We start from the raw sequence: 22477 nt of genomic DNA on the forward strand, positions 1-22477 counted from the left end.
GTTCAAAGATTGAGGCTTCAAAGAGTGAAACCATGTCTTAGCCTTATCCTTCAAAGTGAAAGGGAAAAGCCTCAATCTTGCTTGGTTGAGAAGCACTTCCCCGCTAATGAACGATTGGAGAACTTCCTCAAATTCCCGGATATGTTGGTATGGATCCTCACGCTCCATACCGTGGAAGAATGGAATGCAACGATGATAGTCTGATTTGAACACGAATGTGTTTGCAACAGTGGTGGGCCATGGAAAAACTATCGGTGACAATTGAGTGACCCGTTCCGGATTCAAATAGTCCTGAAGAGTCCTAACCGGAGCAGCTTCCTCATCTGCCATTGATGTTCTTGATGGAGAATACGGCCGAGAATATCTACTTGGTGGAGAGTAAGCTCGGAGATTTCTGTTTCTTACGCGAGGTGGCGAGCTAGAGCGATGCAGTCAGTTTGAGCGAGGACTACGATAAACCACAATCATGAACCTCTGCTTTTAACGATTAAGAACTATGGAACCGCTTTGCAATAAGAAAAACAGACTGGAGGGGCTATACTGCCACCTCTCTCTCAAGACAATTCTGAGGGGCTATGCCGCCGCCTCAATATACATGTACAAGAAAAGAAAACAAAAGGCAGTAGATACCAACACTAGCTTCGTTACACCTCAAATTGATAGTATGATTGGTTAGAGGTATCCACTAGAATTAGTATGCAATGCATAAAAGAAAATTAAATGGAATACTTACAATGGTTTGTCGAACCTCCTAATAAGCTGTATAAGAAAGATCCCCGGCAACGGCGCCAAAATATGCTTCGTCCCAACCTAACCGTTGGAATAGGTTGATTTACCCCGAGCGTAGGGCTAAGTTGCTGTCAGCATAATATCCGGAAGTCCGGTATCGTTCCCACAGGGATGGTCTTTAAAGCTTGCTAGGATTTTTAGATGCAAGGGTTTTGTGGCATTTAGACGGCCAACTTTTGGTTTTGCTTGGAAAGGTGGAAAATGCTCTTATGAAAAAGACTAGAAGTGAGTTTTAACTAGATTAAACAAGCGGCAAGGCATTGGAGTTTCTAACGCCCGTAACTTAAGCCATCTAGCAATTCTCAACGAAAACACGGTTGAAACACACGGCATAGGCTATCAACCGGAAGATTTAGCTATGAAAATAGTTAGACTTGATATAGAGTTTGAATAACAAGCTGAACACAAGGCGTGACATCGCTCTCGGAACCATGTGAGCGAGCACATGATCACTGGAGATTAACAACGCCAAGACTTGCATTCAAACTAAATATCAAGGTCAAGAACTAGAAGCATGGTTTGGAAAGCGAGCAAGTTCTTCGGTTCTTTTGGCAAACACGAGGCGAGACATAGCTCACGGAACCATATGTGCAAGCATATAATCACCGGAGGTTAACATCGACAAGTTTTGTTACATAAAAGGCGAACCACTCACATTTCCAAACCAAACCTCAAGTCTTTAGTTGAGAAAGGACAAGATTAACGTAAGTCATAGGGCGTTAATCACTCCGTGGCCAAGCCTAATCAACTACTCATGCATATTAAGAAGACTAGAAAGCTTGCTAGAATTGACGAACATTTTTAACCAGCAGAACCGGAAATAAACTTGATTTTATAAAGGATCCAAAGCATACGAACAACTTTAATACACGAGAAATTAACGTAAAGTAAATACCTTAATGTGTTCTTGGGAAATTACAACTTGAAAAGCTTAAGAAGACATTAATGGAGAAACACCTAAAAGTAGTAATGTGCTAGATACCGGAGGAGAGAAGGAACCCCCCCTATTTATACAAAATGGGCCATCTTCCACAAAAATATCTCAGAAACATACTAATAAAGGCAAGCATTCCATAAATGGAAAGCCCAAAAAGTAAAAAATATCTAGCCGAAGGCTCCCCGTATCGATACAGAATAAGCTAAGTATCGATACCATGCTGTTAAGTCAAAATGGACCATCTCCCATAGCTCACGCGTATCGATACGACCCTTATTCCGTATCGATACGGAAGTCTCTGACTTCCCACGAAGCTAATGCGTATCGATACGCGTTAAGGCTGTATCGATACGCGTAGCTTATCTTCAAGCCCTCAGGCAACATTCAAGACTTGGCACCCGATGGCTTGCTAGCTTACCCGACGCCTAACGCCTTCGCTCTTGGGTCATGCTGGCAGAAGTTCTACCGGGCAAGGATACTTGAACTTCCTTGAAAATTAGCCTCTTGATCAAAATACGCCCTTTTAAGGACGTTTTACCTGAAACACTTAATAAACTACCTTACGAGCATTATTGAATAAAAACGACAAATTATAACTATAACATCTATAAACTAAGGAGCTTAAGCACCACGAACAAGCAACTTTAGGTGCTTATCAATCAATTCGATCCAATCGAGGTATTATAATCCATTCCAATCTCTTTTCTAAGTATATTAATGTAATAAGATGTTAGTTTTTATAATTAGAATCGAAATTTGGATCGAACGAGTGAAACGCAGATTTTCCGAAACGGCACTGTGCAGTGTCTATAGCCGTGATGACTAATCACGTTTTTGGCAAATGTATTACCGCTGGAAGTTTTAAAAAAGTGGCGCAACAATTACACTTATCCCCCTGCTTTTTTTGAATGTAATGTTTCAGTCCGAATCATTAATATAGTGGTTATCTTATTGCAATTACACCCCTGATGTTGTTTAGTATAGAAATTGGTCCCAATTGAAATATTGTCTTAAAAACGATTAGGACCTTAGTGTTATATTATCACTAATATGCTAGTCCAATTTCATAGACTGAATTAATGCCAGCCTAGACTTCTTCTTTTTTTTTTTATAATTTTTTTTTATTCATATTCATTAACTTCTTGAACATACAAGATTAAGGGTAACGACCCATCCATAAAAAGTTACGTGATTATCTCACTCATTATTTATTTCAAATATCCTCTTGATTACTTGCTTATTATTTCAAACTATTGTTTGAATGCTAAACTGGACCTTAGAGACATGGGGTGGTATGCGAATAGAATTCACTTAGACGATGCTAGATAATGGATAAATTGGGAAGTTTATTTAGATTGCCTGCAGGTGGGATTTTGAGATGTGATGAGATTTGTGATAAGATTGAAACTAGCGGAAGTCCAGTGATGATTGTGAAGTGATGTATAAGATAGGCGAACCCTAGTTGTGATTCAAGCATGATAAGCTTACCCCCTTTGTTGTAGTTATTAAAATGCACACTCAGTATATAACTTAGGTGTATTTGCGACAGCAAAGGGAAGTTATCTCATGGGACCCAGCATGGCTAGCGGTTGGGGAGGAAAGATCTCGTGGAAGAGATCTTAAATTTCACATTAGGTTAATGGATAGTAATAAGCTGGTTTATATGAAAAAAATCTTTGTTTTACTTTTCGCATCCTTATTATCTGATTACTTGCTAGCTGTATAGTAAGAGGGGTAGTTGGGTTGGATTATACTACGGGGTGAACTCTATCACTCAGGTACGGATTGCCTGGCATCCGTGTCAGATTTTGCAGAAAATCAAGAAAAGACATAGAACCCTGAAGGCGAGCAGTTTTATGCAGAGGAGAATCCAGAGGTGGGAGCCGAGCCAGAAGATGTTTAGGATCCATATCAAACCTAAGAGTCGGCTCTGTACTTGTCTATTTCTTTATCACAAAGATTATTTTTAGTATTGCCACAGAAGTTTGTAATAAATGAATCTTTATGTTGAACTATCTGTTTTGGATTTTGAACTTTAATTTAATAAAATTTTCAGAAATTAATATTTAATGCCTCCGATTTTATTTCCTAAAATTGGGGCGTTACAGAATAGGACCTTAAAATTAGTTTAGTTGCGCGTAAGCTGGCCCCGAACACCTGAATTACTTAAAATATGTGAACGTATTGATCTTTAGAGTACACTAACAAATTCTTCTGAACAAAAGAAGGGGGTATTCCACTTTCTTTGAAAAAGAACTTTTTAAAAAAGAAGGTAATTTTAAGCTAAAAAATCATGCATTTACGCAAATAATTTTTCTACCAATATGAATCTTGTTTGATAAATCTCATTGAGATCTTTAAACGGTACAAAAAAAATCAAAAAATTATTTTTCATTTTAATTATATTGAATTTGAAATTACCTTCTTTTTAAAAAAAGAAGATTTAGAAAGAAAGCGCAATAGCCGAAATATCTCTAATCATTTGTGTCCTACCTGGGTGGCCCCAAATCGGTACCCATAGCATTTTTTTATTAGGTTAGCATAAGTAAAAATTTTAGAGTCTCCATTGCCACAAATGGACTAGACCATTTTTTAAACTTTTTAAGTTCACTTCAATGATTAAAATCATTCAATTTTAGAGTTCCTCAAAAACATCAACTATCTCAAAAATTATGTTAATCAAACATCAATCTACATGCAAATTAAAAAAAAAAAGGAAAAAAGAAACCATCAATCTACGGATCATTGTAGCATATTTATCTTGAGATAAACGAATTCCAATTAAATGTGCCACCCTATTTTTATCAAGATAAAATTGTTCCAAAATCTTATTTCTCGATATTGGATTGCATAATGTTTAACATAGCTGATGTTCTCAATAAGCTCTAAAATGTTAACAATTTCAATTATATTGATGGTTGGAGAAAGAGCCAAATAACCATTGGTATTGAGCGGATTTGATTTTGGAGAAATTGAAAACATTTAGGTAACAATTTTTGAAACATGAGTTACGCAATTTTCTAACTTCATTAATGTTTGGTTTGGTATTTGAAAAGTTTTTTGAAAAATAGTAGGAGTAATAAGTGGAGAGAGATAGAGAGAAAAATGTTGGAAGTAAGGAAAATTTTTTGAAAAATGCTTTTTGAAAAGGGAAGAGAACACAAGCCTTGCTCAGTCCCGTTTTTGAAAAAAAAATTTCAACTCAAAAAATACTCATTACCCCTACTTTCAATCATTATTCTTCACTCATTACTCCTATCTCCAATCATTATTCTCATTTCTCTCTTCATTCATTACTCTTACTTCCAATTATTACTCTTATTTCTCTCTCCACTAATAACTCCAAAAAAAATTTCAAAATTTTTCAAAAATTCATTCAAACTCATCATAAGTTTCTAAAATTGTCATCCAAACAAGGCTTATTAATTATTTAAAAAAAAAAGTGTTTTCCCCAGTTTTTTTTTTTTTTTTTTTGGAGAAACACAAATATTACCAAACATGTTTCCTTTTTTGTTTTTATGAAAACATAAAGCTATTTCTACTTCTAGTTTCTTAAAAACAAAAAACTGAAAAGATTACCAAATGCACCCTAAAAAATTGAAATGTTAAATTGGAAAATGGTGTGCTTTGAAGGTAATGATGGGCCCATATTATCTTTGATCATTAAGTTTCTTCATACAACCCTGTGTTTTGAATTAATGTCTTCCCTTTTTATTTGTTACTTACACAATTCTTTTAGATTTTAGTTTGATATTTTGAGATTTATTGATTCACTAGTACATGCTCATGCCTGAAGGCACGGGTCGAACGATGGGCACACGCAAATAAACATTGAACCCAAGTGCAATATATCATCCACTACGCAACAAATTCAACTATGCAAAAATAATAACCCAAACATATTCGAGTGACCTTAGTTATGTGTGAACAAACTGATTGTGCCCAAAGGTACATACCAACATAATTTTATCACCACAAAAAATAAACCAATTACTCGTGCTGACAGCACTACCTACAAATTTAGAATGTATTTAAGATGGGAATGTATTACAATCAGATTGAATTTTTTCTACATGAATTCATATTGTGCATCCACTTACTTTCTCTTCCATTTTGATTGAAGCCAACAACCAAAGCAATACTGTCACGCCCTCGATTTTCAGCTAAAATAATAATATATTTTCCACAACAAAAGTCTTCCTCTCAACTATATTTACCCTTAACTGTCATGCCAATCCAAATAAAGAATCAAAATCTCCTCTTCTTCTCTCTAATTTTTTTTTTTTTACATAAAGTCTCCCAAACGTTTACAATTAAATGAGTTCCATACTGATCAAGGAGAGGAATTTACACATAGCTTTACATATATTCTGATCAAAAGGTACAACTTTCCATTACGAGTAAAGTACATAACATGAATTAGACTAGATGATAAACACGTCCTTTATGATACCAATGAAGTCTCAAGAGACGTCTCAATATACACTCCATGCAATCCAAGCTAAGTGCCATGGCGAGTACCTGAAAGGATAGGGTGAGCTACACTAGCTCGTAGAGATATCCATACCTAAATTACATGCAAAAGTGAAGACAGATCACAAGGGAAAACATTTTCCAAAAGCATACTTGTTTTGTCAAAAGTGAAGTTCAAAATGTCATACTCACGCTGGAAAGTATTTAACTCCATTTCTCAAACAGCAACACTCTCACCCACACACACCAATATTCTTAAAAATCTCAGCTTACCGTTACGGCGTTATCCAAATCAATCCTTGCTTTTTCATTTCCATTTCAATGACCTAAAGATTAATCTTAGTTCTTTAAAGAAATGTTTTCACTTTCTTTTCTCATACAACTAGCCAACCTCACCCCAAAATATACACGCTAGGCATGTAGAGTTAGAACATAAGGTAAGCAATGACAAGTCAAACAATACCGCACCTCAACAACAAGGAAACTCACCCGTCAACCCCAAATCAATCTTCAAATCTCAAGTTTCACATCTAGTAAAAATCTCTTCACAATAAGATTTCTTTTATGAAACTCTCGCAATGCATAGCACCACAAGGTACCAAATATGCATTCACACAAAACAAGTTGACCACCACATATAAGGAAAACAAGCCACAATGATTTGGGGGTCTAAAAGAAGGAATATAAAACATGTATTGACATACTGGACAATCCAAGTTATCAACTCAAACTGACATTTCAATCTTAGTATGATGCTAAATACTATGAAGATTCTCCGTTTTCACTGTCACCTGTTTCGATTTCATTTCCGGGCATTAAGGACCCCCATGCGTCCACTAAAATCCTTTGGATTCAATTCCGGGCTTTTAGGACCCCCGTGCGTCCACTAAGATCCTTTCATTCAATTCCGGGCTTTTGGGACCCCCGTGCGTCCACTAAAATCCTTTGGATTCAATTCCGGGCTTTTAGGACCCCCATGCGTCCACCAAAATCTTTTGGATTCAATTCCGGGCATTTAAGACCCCCGTGCGTCCACTAAAATCCTTTGGATTCAATTCCGGGCTTTTAGGACCCCCGTGCATCCACTAAAATCCTTTCATTCAATTCTGGGCTTTCTTGTTACCATTCAATTATCCACCATGCCACTCATATAGTGTCACATATTCTCACTAACAAGCAATCTCTTTATCCACTGTTTCTCTAATCCCCACACATAGCAAAACATATCTCTCACACCAATACTTAGATTCAATTACACGTAAATAATCTTGTCTTCATCATTTCAATAAAGAAAGCACAAAAACCCACATCCTTCACATTATAAATCAACCATTTATTTCACATCTCATATTACCACATAATGGACCCCCCCCTTTGTGACATCTCCATTAAAGTCTAATTTGCAAATACTTATAAAGATCCTCATCTTTGTAGTACCCATCAATGCTTAACAACCATGCACTCATGCCAAGTGATTCACCAAATCCTGTTTAACTCACTGCAAGTATCCTGTAAGCCCAAAGACTCAATCTCATGGAAAGACATCGAATAATTTACACATCACGTCAAACATTCTACAACTTAATTTATCATCGATCGTATCATCCATCTAATCCATTTTCTATTCCAATCGTTTACAAGTATTTTAACCCTTATGCTCACTAGTTCTCATATCCCAATAATTAATCATCTAGATCAACTCATCATATCCCCACATATCCAATAGGTGAAATTAATCATTCACACTTGAAGTTCTGACTATATCCGATCAAATAACATAAATTTAAGAACGACATTTAAACCATTGAAAAGTAGGCTTCTCCTTTGAATCCATAGATCATACATCAAAAACGGAGTTCGGGTAACTTAACTACGGCCTTTCAATTATAGCTCCAATATAACAGTAAAAACTGGTACAAAGGCAGAATTTAGGTCAACTTTGGATGCAAATCTGTTATCGCTCGGACATACCCATGATGCATGGGATGTATCGTTGGAAAGCTCTATGTGTCTAGTTTCTACCAAAACAAACGGTGTGTCCTTTCGAGTCCCGAGCTAGGAGTTATGGCCATTTTACCTAAGTCCGCCGGTGCTGTCAGATTCTACGCGGGAATAAGTAAAATTGATTGAAAAATCATAACTCTTTCATCTTAAACCCAAAAATAGTGAAACCAAAGCCAAAAGTTGCACCACGACAAACCCTACACTCAGTAAAAATTCCAGGTTCAGAAACGAGAGGAAATTAACCCAACAATCAAAAGAAAAACAGTTTCGCAACCATTTTCGCACCTATCAACCAACCCAGCTTTAGAAATTCACCAAAAATTGTATACTTAACCAAATTAATTGATTCCAACGCCAATCTCTTCTTAACTTAAATATGCAACTCCTGTAAAAGACCCAAAGCCACCCAAAATGTTCATCATGCCCAGAAGTTAAAAGAAAACAGCCACGCACAGATTCGCACATCCAGCAAACAGCCAGTATTCAAAAATTCATAACTAATTGTGTGATTATCGGTTTTGCATGATCTTGGTACCGAAATCTTCGTATTGAAACGAACTTTAACAGTTATGAAGACACCAAAAATTGATTCCTAGCAGAAGGGCCCCAAAAAGACAGATTACCAGAACCCACGAAATTTTCAGCATACACTAGATTTATTCAAGACTCAAAATAGGTGATCAAACTTAATCCTTGCACATCAAACCAACACTTAACACATATAAAGAAGGCTGGAGATCCCTACCTCAAGTATCAAGACCAAGCTTTGAGCTCAAACCAAACCCTAGCCTCCAAATCCGAAATATGCCTCCACCGAGCTCTTCCCACGCGATCCGAGGGCCGAGGATGAAGATATGTGCGTGGGTTTTCAAGGATTGATGGTGGAGTAGCAAGAATTTGGTTGAGGGAGTGAGAGAGAGGAGACCGAGAGAAAGGGAGAGGAGGGAGAGAGAGCTTGCGTTAAAAAAAAGAAAAGGGGAAAGTGAAGTGTTCTCTTTGTGAGTGTTGATACATATAGCCCTAATGCACTAATACCCCTCTATTCAACAAACATCACATTATAACCCCCAACTCATACACTCTCACACATTAACAACATTTTGTTCAAAACTTAAATTCATATTTATTTATAGACCAATTGCATTATAAATACCAAAGATTAAATGATGAAATTACGGGTCTCTACAAATACAACACACAACACATGACCAAAAGAAGAAATGACCAAAACAAAAACATAAAAGACAAGAAGAAAACAAAAACGAAAGAGAGAAGGTCACATGGCCTCTCAAATATAACCCCTGCACTATCAGTTGCAAGGAAATTTTTCTTGCGAAACAAAGAGCTGTGATGTTTCAACGGAAACCATTTCTTTCCATTAAATTCCTATATCTTCCAAGACATCAGTCACATTGTTGCCCTCTCATGGAGTTTTTTTTTTTTTGTGGAGCTGTTAGCTAGTTTGTTACTACAATACATTATGATCTTGCATTCCTCGATTAGATTGCTATGAAGGTGGTGAGGAGCTGGTTTTCTTTGATTAGATTCACCGCTTTCAACCCCCTATTTCTACTTGAGTCGGTCCTTGCCCCCAGATGTATCCAAGTCTTGGGGCTAACCCCCGAAGTTCAGCCTCCATGCTCGTGCAGTCATGCAACAGTCATCCCTATGTACTCCACCAAAGCAAGCAATTAATTTCAAAGTAGTCAATTTCATGTTAAACCGCATTATGCAATAAAATTGTAAGTCAGTCCAGTTGATGTGGTTTTGCACTTTTGCACTAAAGTATACGCCTTAGCCACCCAGCAACAACGAAAAATAGCCAGCAAAATAGCTATATGATAGCCTAACCACAAAGAAATCCCAAAAGACTACATCCCTGGTGGCCAAGAAGAGAGACAAATAGATACCCCAACCACATAGCTTCATTGTTGGAAATAAAAAATAAAAAGGTTTGAGAGGCAATGAGATGTTTGAATTTTAAATTCGTGCACATTATTTTAAGCGATACTTCATTGAATGCAATACTTTCATTGAAACTTATCTCAAGTGCATTATCATAGAGTTCAAAGATAACCATATCATAGAACACATTGACCTAAATGGGCATAACCATAACCTCCGCACCGCTGAAAGTGGGCGCGTCGCACTGATCCAAGCATTTTTTCCCTAATTACACATATAGACCTCACTAAATTTTTTTTTGATCATACAGAACTCACTCAACCTTTTTTTTTTTTTATCCATATAATTGCCTCAAGGGCTACAAAAACTCACTCAATTGGAAAGAACTAAAAGCACCCAAATACCTTGAAGCAAGAAACCAAATGAAGATACTAATTTGTTTGGAACTTAGGGAAAAGAAAGGAAAATTAAAAAAAAATCCTCCTATTGTTTGGTTGAAAGAGAAATAGTGAAGAAAATAGAGATTTCAAGTTCAGTGAATAGTAAATTTTACCTCATATTTTCCGCTCATTTTCCTTGTCTTTTATTTTCTTTTCCTTTCTATAAGTTCCAAACAGAGCCTAAATTAAATGGCTTAATCTATTATGGATCCAACAAACAAACCACACTTTAAGCAATACTTCATTGAATGCAATACTTTCGTTGAAATTGTTTACCTTTTGAAACTAACCAATGGTAGTGTTGGGTTTAACTCAACCGGAGCCTTTTCCAGTTTCATCACCGATTCCTCTTCATTGGGCTGGAATTCTATTTGTTTCTCTTCCATCATGATTTTCAGCTTTAATCAAACAAAAAGAATCAGGAAAAAAACTTTTTCTATGCTAGAATTCTCATTAGACTCGACACAATGACAAAACCATAATGGAAATTTTTATATCAACTTGCCCATTTTTTGAGTCATGCATGTGTGTGTTGCGGGATGGGCTGGGGATGGTGAACAAACATCAGAAATTATCCATCTCAAGCCCAATACTAAAATATCATTTTTCGTAAACTATTGTTTTGACAACAACCATGATATTCCAGTTTTTAAAGCATAGGGGTTGTCACTTGACTCACTTCAACCCTCCAAGAACTAACTCACTCCCCACTATTTCAAACATGCATTTTAACAAACACAATAGTGATAGCATGATGGGATTGAATGAACTGCAGAAACAAAAAAAAAATTGATATCATACTTAATGAGGAGACTTCAATGTTCAAGAATTGATGGGTAGTCACATACTTCACCAACAGAGGGTTCTGCAAAGAGACTGAGAATAACTATACCACCGGCGCCAACACGGACCATTGATAAGGCAATGCACAATTCCAATATTTCGTTCTTGAAGAAGAAATAGACCTCAAAATCAGCTGGAACCAAAAAGAAAGAGATTTTTTTACCTCATCGTAGTGGTGGTGGAGCAAATTGTTCCCTACCGGGAGGTGCGGCGGTGCACTTGGTGACCACGCGCGGGAGATTTTCCAAATGGTCTCGTTTGGCGGAAATCGAGGGAAATCGTCTACTTTGGAAGGGGGAAAAACCATAGAGAAAAATTTGAAGGGAAAAACATATGACTGAAATCAGAAGGGAAAAAAACCAAACTGGACTTTCTTCAAATAACTGAAATCAGAAAATTTTGAAAAACCATATAGAACAGAAATATATGACTAAAATCAGAAGGGAACCAAGTCGGGTTTAAAGCCGACTTGGTACAGATTTGAAGCCTCATGATTCAATGTACTTGAATGGTATTTCTGCACAAATGTAAAAATAAATAAACTAAGTCGGATTCATGTGTGCTCAAAATTGATTGCATATATGAAAGAAAAAGAAGCATTTAGAATGCAAAATCACATGTCTTAGCATGCATCCAGTACAACTTTTAAGCTGGTTATGTATTCAACATTGAATGCCCCCATAGAGACACAAAAGAAAAAAAACTAAAACATATATCCAAAGTTAATTGCGGTATCACAGTTTGACAGAGACTTCAAACAGACACCTAGTTAATCATGTCACGGGGAAATAAAATTTTAGAGAATAGCACATATTGTGTGTGGTATTAATGATACAGTAAGCCTACGTTTGAGGAAAAAAAGCCAGAGTTCCGGAGCGCGATACCCTCAGGTAGCAACATTGCCCTTTAACAAATTTAAAAGATGCAAACAAAAATTAATTCCAAAGTTTCAGATAAGCAGACTAATAGTCAAATTCAATGGAGTATGCACCAATAACAAACTAACCAAAATTAAACATAAGTTTATCAAACCACAATCATAGCCTAATAGTTGTAGATTCCGAAATTAACTGGAAAACAAACAACTATTTGTACATAGATTTACGTTTATAGACCTATTTGTAGATTTCGAACAAAAAAGAGAGACCTATTTTCAGATACATTTATAGACCTACTTGTACACAGATTCATAGAGGTGTCAAACGGGTCGTGCCGTGCTGGCACAGCCCATGTAACTCTATGCTTCGTGCCTTGCCGTGCCGGCCCGTTTATAGTATTTACTCAAATCGTGTCGTGCCGTGCCGTGCCGTTTGTCAATCGTGTCGTGCCGTGCCGTGCCGGTCCGTTTACTTAAATCGTGTCATGTCGTGCCGTGCCGTGCCGTTTGCCAAACGTGTCGTGTCGTGCCGGTCCGTTTTCTTAAATCGTGTCATGTCGTGCCAACCCGTTTTCATAAATCGTGTCGTGCCGTGCCGTTTTCAATCGCGTCGTGTCGTGCCGGCCCATTTTCTTAAATCGTGTCGTGCCGTGCCGTTTTCGATAGTGTCAAGACTTTCCGGCTCGTTTACTTAATCGGGTCGGGTTGGACCGTGCCGTTTTAAGTCGTGTCGTTTTAAATAAATTCCTTCAATGATGGATGATGATAATGTCCTGTACAAGTTGAACAATGAGAAATAATCCTAGGATACGGATTTTGTTTAGTCCTTGTCTTGGAATTTATTTGGGAAGCTTGTGTTGGTAATGCAAACATAATACTATGCATTAGTACATTACAACACCAAATTTTACATAGTGGTTTGTTTGTGTATGAAAGAACCTAGGGACCTGGGTTCAAGTCCTAGTCCAGGCTGTCCAACCAACCCCTTTTTGTTTTTCTATTTTTTTTTCCCCTTATTTCTACTATGTATTTTTTTCCTTTTTTTTTTTGCTGAGACTTTTTTTCTTATTTCTCGTTAGATTTGGAGTAAATAATATACAACTCTTGCATATTTCCTTTCATATTAAATTACTCTTGCACCATAAATATTTTGATAAGTTTATTTAATTTTACTCGTTAACTTGTAATGTTAAATTTACAAACCAAAGGTCCAAAGCCTATTCAATAACAAAAACAAAACAAATATTTTTTACCGAATAAAAATTAATTTTTTAAAAACATGATTTTTTTAAGAAATTGTTTTTTTTAATTAAATATCTTAGATGTTTAAAGGTAAACAAATATTTTTTACCGAATAGAAATTGTTTACTTTTTTTTTAAATTAAAAAAAGCCATTTGGCTTATTTATTTATTTTTTTTGTTTTTCCGTGCCCCGTGCCGTGCCCTTTCGTGCCCGTGTTGTGCCCGTGCCCGTGCCCGGCTAGAACCGTGTCGTGTCGTGCCATTCCCGTCCACTTTTCGTGCCCGTGCCTGTGTGGTGCCTGTCTATGACTATGTCGTGTCGTGCCGTGCCGTGTCAGGCCAACTTTCGTGTCGTGCCCGTGCTGTGCCGCCCACTTCCGTGCCCGTGTCGTGCCGTGTCAGGCCAAGACCATGCTTGTGACGTCCCGTGCCCGTGCCGTGCTGTGCCGGCACGGCCCATTTGACACCTCTACAAATTCACATTTGTACACAAAATCAACTATTAAATGGCCTATTTCCAGATACGATTTTTCAACTTAAGGAATAAAGTCACATATATGGCAGTGCACAATTCCGATATTTAGTTTCTGAAGAAGAAATAGAAATCAAAATCAGCCGGAACCAAAAAGAAAGATATTTTTTACCTCATTGTAGTGGTGCTGGAGCAAATCTCTACCGGGAGATGCAGCGGATACTTTATAGACCTACTTGTATACAGATTCACATTTGTACACAAAATCAACTATTAAATGGCCTATTTACCGAAGTAAAAATATTTACTTTTCGTTGAGATTTGCTTGAATAACCAAACGCCGCCTTCACTTTCTTTGCGACTTTAAGTGCCTAAAAAATAATCAAACTTCAACACACTCGTAAAAATAAAAAACCCTAAGTAGGAAAAAAAGAAGCAATTGAATCCTACTAACAGAAAAGAAACCATCGTTGCTGTCCTTGGAATCGCGGCGTTGTTGGCTGCAGTGGCTACGACTCCGCTGCGGCGGTGAGTTCTGGCTGTCCACGTCGGAATTGGATGAGGACGCCGTGTCAGAGTCCAAGAGAGAGGTTGTCTAAGAGAGAGAGAGAGAGAGAGAGAGAGAGAGAGAAAGAGTGTTTGTGTGTGTGAGAGAGAGAAAAGTTTTAGATCGTCTAAGAGAGAGAGAGAGAGGGAAAGAGTAAGATAGAAGGAGTATATTGGGAGACGTGGGTTTCAAATTTTGAACGAATAATACCATTCTATTTTTGTCCAAACAATGTAAGGCATTTACCAAAATGCCATGTTGTAGGAGGGGTGGAGAGAAATCTGGACCGTTTGTTGTGTTTGTATGGGTAGATAAGATTTATGGCACAAATAAATTTGAACCGTTGAGAAGGAATATTCTTAAAGATACCCATCATGTTTTATAGTATAGATTTTAGTCGGATTTTTGCCACTAAAATCCGGATCTGGATCCTCTACCAAGATTTCTCTGTGAGGATCATTTGAGGCTTTTAATATGAAGCTGCCAACAAGTTAATTACGAGATCCAAGGGCCCAAAACAACTCCTCTTTCTTTTTGACAAAAATGACGCTACTGTAGGGAATAATTGTCTAACGGAGAGAAAACCCTCCGTCCTAATCTTCTTCTTCTCCGTTACTCTCAGTTGGTATCTTCGTCTCCATTCTGGTTCTACCTTCAGTCGTCACGCAACAAAGAGAAACCTAAGCAGTTTCATCATCTACTTCTTCTTCTCCTCGACCGACGCCCAACTTTTCTTTCCTTCTTCTTCCTCCCAGGTTCTGAATTTCATCCAGTCAAAAATCTCCATTTTTTTTCCAGTTTCTTCCAAATTAAAATTAAGGCTTTTGAGAATTTCCCTTTTCCTTTACCAATGTATGAAGTAAAATTTTCAAATCATCATACCAAAACAAAAAGGTTCGAGAGGGAATGGGACAGCGAGGTCTTTGTCCTTGTGTATTTTCCCTCAAATTTTTAATGGGTTTTGCAAACAAAACATGGTGTTGTGTTTGTTTGGAGAGAGTGAGATGTGGGAGGTATACACCACGTCACCTTCGAGAGAGCCATGTTCAATCACAGGGAGGGAATGATTTTTTCGGAGTGAAAAGGGCGTGTGACAGAAACTAAGATGACGACGGAGATTTTCTCCCGTTTTCTCTCCCTTTGCTTTTTATTCCTTGAAACGACTTCGTTTTTGTAAAAAAAAGAAAGAGAAGTTGTTTTGGGCTCTTGGATCTCTTCATTAATGTATTGGTGGCTCCACATTAAAAGCCTCACAGAGAAATTCTCATAGAGGATCTGAATCCCTAAAATCCTCCTATTTTTACTTTGGATCTTTCAAATTTTACGTTTTCAATATTTCCTCAAATATCTTCATAATTTTCCTTAGAGCCCCAATTTTTTGAATTCCTGACCCTAACACAACATAAATGTTTCTCGCGAATGATAAATTAAACAATGAAATTCACTTATGAGACCCAAGATTAAGATTAGTGATTTTGTCGAATCGTCTGTTTTGTAGCATATGTGATTAGGGTGTATCCCGAAACTTTGAATGAAGATTTGGATAAAGGCTCTTTCCTTTGAGTGATTCAAGTTTGCCAAACTAAACCGAGTTCTGTATCCCAATCAATTAAGATCGGCTACATGAAATCCTATTTGTCTATTGAACTCTATCTAGGTTGGATGATTTAAGTTTGCGTTTGGAAATATAATACTCGCATGGGTCCCAAAAGTTTGGTGTTTGCAGTTACAAGTTGAGGCGGAACCAAATATTTAGAGGATCGAGTCTGTTTCCCAACACTGTACGAGAATAGAAAATCCTGTAAGGATGAGATTTGATACCCCCTTTATCAAATATCAAGAATCCAAGATACTCCATAGTTGGATGTTTTTCCACGTACTCATCATGATCACAAAATTGAAAATAGATGTCACAATTTCAATCAAAACAACACCAAATTTACATTTTCTATCTACTTTTTCTTCACTATTCATGTGTTTATGAGCTATGTAGGGCTGCTAAACGAACCAAATAGTTCGAGCTTGGCTCGACTTTTGGTTTGTTCAAATACGTTTATGAAAAATATAAGTCAAGCTCAATCACGTATTTTCGTTTATTTTCGAATTGAAGTCAAGTTTGAGCATATGAGTGTTTGGCTCGATAAGCTCGTGAACAAAAGGGTAATTCTGTAAAAGGATTTTGTTAATATGTGCCCCTAAGGCATATGAACTCCTTCATTTAACAGTATTTGTATGGGGAATCTAAGGTTGAAGTTAAAGTCATAAACTCTTTCATTAATCCTTTTTGAAAGGAGTAATTTTTCTTGTTGGACAAAAGTACCCCAATCCAACATACCAGATTCCCTCCCAAAAACTTTCGGCAAATATTTCCATCTCATGACCATTATATTCATACGAATTGTTTTTTTAAAAGAATTGAATATAATATTCATCAAACTCATGTCAGATAAGAAAGATTAGCAAATGCAATATCTATTCAAAAAAATTATATTAACATAAACATTCATCTAGTACTTCAAACCAAAAAATTGGGTTTCCATCTTCTAATCCTATCATATTCGATTAATTAAACCCACATCTTGTTTTTCTCTCTTCATATCAAAAGTATTCGCTAAAATGAAAAAAGTATTTGTGTTTGCTTTCGAAACAATATTAGCTCCTTGCATATAAGTAGTTGACAAAATATTAGATGAAAGATTTTGGACGAATCATACATGATTTGGATGTTGATTTCAATCTAATGAATTAAGGTGGTTGATTATTATTTCATCTTGATAAGAGGAATTGAAAATTTTTAAAATTATGATTGGAACTCAATTTTTTTTGAAAAAACACAAAATAAGCCAAGAAGACAATTTTTTTCCTTATTTTTGTCTTTAATCAAAAAAATTTGAGTTCCGATCATCATTTTTTACTGTTGATGAATGCTCGCATCGAGATAAACCAAATATCTAAAAAAAAAAAAAAATTGATGTGTAAAAAAACACACGCGCATAGTGTTTGGTGTATTGTGGAACAGTGGAAGTCCGGAAGCATGTGGAATTCTTAAAGGCAAAAACAAACCAAAAACAAAATGGCAGAAAAATTAAATATTGAAACTGGGGGTATTTCTGTCCCAAAGGTAAAAATTAATCATTTCAAAAAGAATTAATGAAGAATTAATGGTTGTTGTTTCAAATTTAGATTTCCCATACAAAATATAATAAATGAAGAAGTTAATGTACTCTTTATCATATGCCTTAGGGGCATATGTTAACAAAACCCTTCCGTAAATACTAAAAATATAGGGATAGTTTAATGAGATGTGAGTCCGCATACATATTACCAGTTTTACTTACAATACAATTGCATCCAAATAGGAAACCTCCCGTGTGAGATTTGAAAATTTAGGGCAACATTAAATCCTATATAAATCTTCCATCGAATAATTCAAAAACTTTATTGAGATAATTTGGAGCTGCAATCACATTCTTTTAGCTAGGGTTTTATTGTTTTGAATTAACCCATTTCATCTTGGAACCTAATGAGCTTAAGCTCAAACTTGAAAGCTCGAACCTTCACGAGCTTAGCTCATGCTTGGAAGCTTGAGATTGACTTGCATATTTCACAAGTCAAGCCAAATTTATCACGAGCATAAAATTTCAAGCTCGAGCCAAGCAAGAGGGTCCCCTGCCAAATCCTCTACTTCCACATCAATTTCTGATTGATCACCCACCAAAACTTCCCCCTCCTCATTTCCACCTAAAACATCTTCAGCAAGAAAATCTTCCCATATGATCTCACCACCATAATCCAAACCGGTACCACTAGTTATTGGGATAGTTTCGATGTTCGGGTTCACAATTTCACTACTTGAGCCCTTGTCCAACGCAGACGAAAACAACGTTTCCGTCACTATCTCTGGCTCAATATTTCCCAACTCTTCTTCCTCCTGGTTTGTAAAAAGACTTTCCACACTTGGGCTCATTGTTAGTCTCCTCTTTTGTGGGATCTCAATTCCTTGTTGCTCTCTTCCCTCCGCGTACTTATCCAAATATTGCTGGACAAAGGAAGGACTATGTAGGGCTTTCGCAAGGAAGCTCATTATCTGTTGCGGCTTCCTCTCCGTGCTTCGAATTCTTTCCTCCATTGCAATTACTTTGTCACTTAAATTCTGCTGGTGCTGTATGAGCTTTTTGATTTCTGGCATCAGTACGTTTCGATCCTTCCTTAGTCTTTCCAGCTCTTCTTCCAATCCATATTGACCTAATTCCACACAAACGCCGCCGCCTCCTTCTTGTTGCATGTTTTGTGAGGGATTTCTTCTCCTTTTTATGGTTTTCAGGAGGTGTTTCTGGCCTCCCAAAAATCCTTCATTTGCGAATTCCCACCTGTCTGGATCAACTTTCCCGAAACCCTGCATTGATAACATTTGGGCATTATCAAAATTTCATTTCTTGACCAAAACCAAAGTACATAAATGGTTGGCTCAACATTCACAATACATGTAAGAGTAAAAATTAAGACTACAAAGAACCACAGCAGGCTTACAAACATACTAGGCCACGCCCAGGCATTTAAACGAACACAAGCAAGGCAGTAGAGCCAAAGATAACAACCACAAATTAAGCAACCAAAGAATGAAACTGGGCTAGCTTCAGATAGCGCACATAACCAAACGATATATCTAAAACAAGTGCATCCAATTAAAGGTAAGAATTGGAATAAAACTGAGAGTCTGAGAACCACCCAAGTTAATGCAAGTGTAGTTAAGAACCAAATAGAAAAGATTTACTTTTTTTGCAAGTTGGTTTGAGAAAAGAAACAGAGTAATCAGAACTAAGAACAACACACAAAAAAAGTACTCCCTCCGTCCCATAATATTTGTCCGGTCCACAAAACAGAGACGTAAAAATAATACAATTTTTGTAAGAAAAGTTGGGAAAAATTCAACAATTTACTAGATTTTGACGAGTTTTTTTAACTTATGAAAAAAATTTAAATTTTTTCTTGAAAGAAATACATTATTTTATAGTCCTCGTTTTGCGGACCGGACAAAATTGGAAAAAAATTCAACAATTTACTAAATTTTGACGAGTTCTTTTAACTTATGAAAAAAATTTAAATTTTGTCTTTAAAGAAAAACATTATTTTTTAGTCCTCGTTTTGCGGACCGGACAAATATTATGAAAGGAAGGGAATAGTAATTTCACAATTACGTTTGAAGAAGAAAAAAAAAAACTTAAATAGGGATTGTGCTGACGAAGGTAAGCTAGAGAAATAACCAAGTTAATTAAAGAACCAATTACATAACCTATTGGGAGCAAAGCAAGTCCATCAAACAAGATTCAGCAACTAGAACAAAACTGCAAGCAACCTAATTGAATTCAACGGCATTTAGCAGAAGCACATAGAGCAAAGATCACATTTTTCGATAGAAGTGGGTTTCGGAAAACACTACTTACAAAACTGAAAGCAACCCATTTTTAGAACAAAGAACACATTTTTAGAAGTGGGTTCAAGGAATTACTTACATATATGTATTGAAAGCAACCCAATTTCAGAACAAAGAGCAAATTTGTAGAAATGGGTTCAAGGTACTACTCACATATGTGTTGAGCTGGCGAACGAAGCTGGAGAAGTTGCTGTGCTTGAAGTACCTAGGGAGCAGAGTGGTGGAAAGCCGATGAGAGTCCCAGACGACGAAGCTGTTCCTGGCTCTGCTCCACGACACCACCGCATTGGTGGATGGGTCTTCCACCATGTCGAACGTCTTGGTCAGGAACGGGGGCGGACCCACCTCGTGAATCCCCTCCATTGGCAGCGGCGGCGACAACGATAAGGTTGATGAGGACGATGAGCCCGGCGCGGCGGTGTAGGATATCACTGTCACCTCTTCTTCCTTCACTGTCACTCCTTCCATTTTAGAGAGAGAGAGAGAGAGAGAGAGAGAGAAATGGTATACGTTGGTAGTATGTTGGGTGTTTTGAGTTCCGGAGAGTGGAGGAGAGAGAGTGATATATATAGGGAGGGGGAGGGAAAGTTCTGGAGAAAATGAGGAGGGCGGAGAGGTATCTTGGGGGGCTGGATCCCATCCAGTCTATTAGGAACCAGTTTTGTCCAGTTAAAGGTGGTGATGGAGCCAGCCCACCAGCCCCTAAATCAAGGGCTCTTCCCATGCCACCCCATCTCCCTTCAACTCCTTTCTCTAACCCAAAATAAAAACAAAATAGTTCTGTCGATAAAAAAAAAAGGAAAAAATAGATTAACAATTTGTTGATAATTAATATCCGCCAAAGACATTTTTAGTATTAACAAATATTCTCAACATGTTATTGATAGGTATTAATTATCAAAACACATCATAAGCCGTCATTTTCCCAATAGTTTTATAAGAGATCTTGTAAGAAATTAGCTCAATCTGACATTCGTAAGGATTTTTTCAGAATTCATAAATGTTCTGACGAATTCTGAAAGGGCCCCTGCAAATTTTGAAAGAACCCCTATGAATTCTAAAAAAGTCGCAACAAATATCGGATTGAGCTAATAAAGAACTCTTAAAAAAATAAAAATAACTTGTGATTTGGGTTTTTTTTTATTCGAAATGGGCCCCACAATATCATCAAAATTTGTAGGAACCTTTTCAGAATTCGCAGGGGCTCCTACGAATTTTGTAAAAACCCTTATGAATATCAAATTGAGTAAAGTTTCTATTTGACAAAAAAAAGAATATCAGATTGAGCTGATTTCTTACAATAACTCTTATGAAACTATTTTAAAAATAACTTACTGTTTGATTCATTTTTTTGAGATCGGAAATAGGCCTCACAAAATCATCAACAAATTGTTAATCTATTTCTTTTTTTTTTATCCGCAGTTTGTTTTTGTTTTGGGTTAGAGAAAGGAGCTGAAGGGAGATGAGGTGGCATGGGGAGAGCCCTTGATTTAGGGGCTTGTGGGCTGACTCAATCACCACCTTTAACTGGACAAAACTGGTTCCTAAAGACTGGATGGGATCCGCCCCCGGTATCTTGGGTCGTTATTTTACAGTTGGCTACTTGGCTGTGGAGAGGGTGGGGTGTTGGATTTGGTGGGGCCGAGTGGATGTGTTTTTTTATTGGGATTGGGAAGTTCTAGAAAGTTCTGTAGATCTCTGGTGGGTGTGAGTGAGGGAGAGGGTAAGAAACGTGATGTGAGCCGTTGGATCACAGCTACTAAATGAGGAAAGTTGCTCTTTCCTTTGTAGTGCTTGCCAGCTGGCAGCTAGAATCTTTCCGGCAATAATTCTCCCGCACTTACGCACACTTTTACACAAATTCACATTGGACCCATTCATACTTAATATGGGCCCTGCCAAAAAATTGTGAATATGTTTACACCAATGTATTCACATTCACATTGAGATTTATATACATTAGTATGGGCCCCGTCAAAAAATATGAATAGATGTGTAAGTGTTTGTAATTGTAGAATGATTGTTCAGTCCGATCCCATAAAGTTATTTGTAGGCAACCGAGAAGGGCGAGGTGGATACTATTATGCTCGTTTTCGAAAAGGTTAACCTAGTAGTTAAGGCCTTAAGAATTTGTTCTCTTATGAATTTAGAATCGAAACCTTTCAAATGTAATTAACTCTTTTGAGACTGGTCTATCCAAAAGTTTACTTTGGCTTTAATGGGACTCCCTACAACCACAAGTGACCGATGGAATAGGATCTCAAGATTAGTTGAGCTGCGCGTAAGCTGACCTCGAACGCCTGAATTATTAAAAATATGTGAACGTATTGATTTTTTTAGGGTACACTAACAAATTATTCTGAACAAAAGAAGAGGGTGTTCTACTTTCTTTAAAAAAGAACTTTTTAAAAAAGAAGGTAATTTCAAACTCAAAAATAATGTGTTTACGTAAATAATTTTTCTATCAATATGGATCTTGTTTGATAAATCTCATTGAGATCTCTTAACCGGTGC

The 22477-nt window shown here is 37.0% G+C and overlaps 1 protein-coding gene and 1 long non-coding RNA gene across 2 annotated transcripts; both read right to left on the reverse strand.

Annotated features, from left to right (window-relative positions):
- Positions 1-5994: 5994 nt before the first annotated feature.
- LOC131306698 (uncharacterized) lies at positions 5995-9384 on the reverse strand. Its single transcript, XR_009193982.1, has 2 exons — positions 8949-9384; positions 5995-6247 (listed from the first exon to the last, which is right to left on the reverse strand). It is a non-coding gene; the product is annotated as an uncharacterized LOC131306698 (long non-coding RNA).
- Positions 9385-17934: 8550 nt separating this feature from the next.
- On the reverse strand, positions 17935-20455 carry LOC131306699 (heat shock factor protein HSF30-like). Its single transcript, XM_058333101.1, has 2 exons — positions 20117-20455; positions 17935-18925 (listed from the first exon to the last, which is right to left on the reverse strand). Exons 1-2 carry the CDS (start codon positions 20429-20431, stop codon positions 18155-18157), a joined length of 1086 nt encoding a protein of 361 aa, XP_058189084.1. The 5' UTR covers positions 20432-20455; the 3' UTR covers positions 17935-18154.
- Positions 20456-22477: the final 2022 nt, after the last annotated feature.

Source organism: Rhododendron vialii, chromosome 11a (assembly GCF_030253575.1).
Source record: "Rhododendron vialii isolate Sample 1 chromosome 11a, ASM3025357v1".
NCBI classification, from domain to species: domain Eukaryota; kingdom Viridiplantae; phylum Streptophyta; class Magnoliopsida; order Ericales; family Ericaceae; genus Rhododendron; species Rhododendron vialii.

Bases quoted from the DNA above. Each gene is read 5' to 3' on its own strand.
- LOC131306699 (XM_058333101.1), bottom strand. From the start codon at position 20,431: ATGGAAGGAGTGACAGTGAAGGAAGAAGAGGTGACAGTGATATCCTAC. The intron at 18,926-20,116 runs GTGAGTAGTACC...TTATCAATGCAG, and splicing joins TTCGCCAGCTCAACACATAT to GGTTTCGGGAAAGTTGATCC.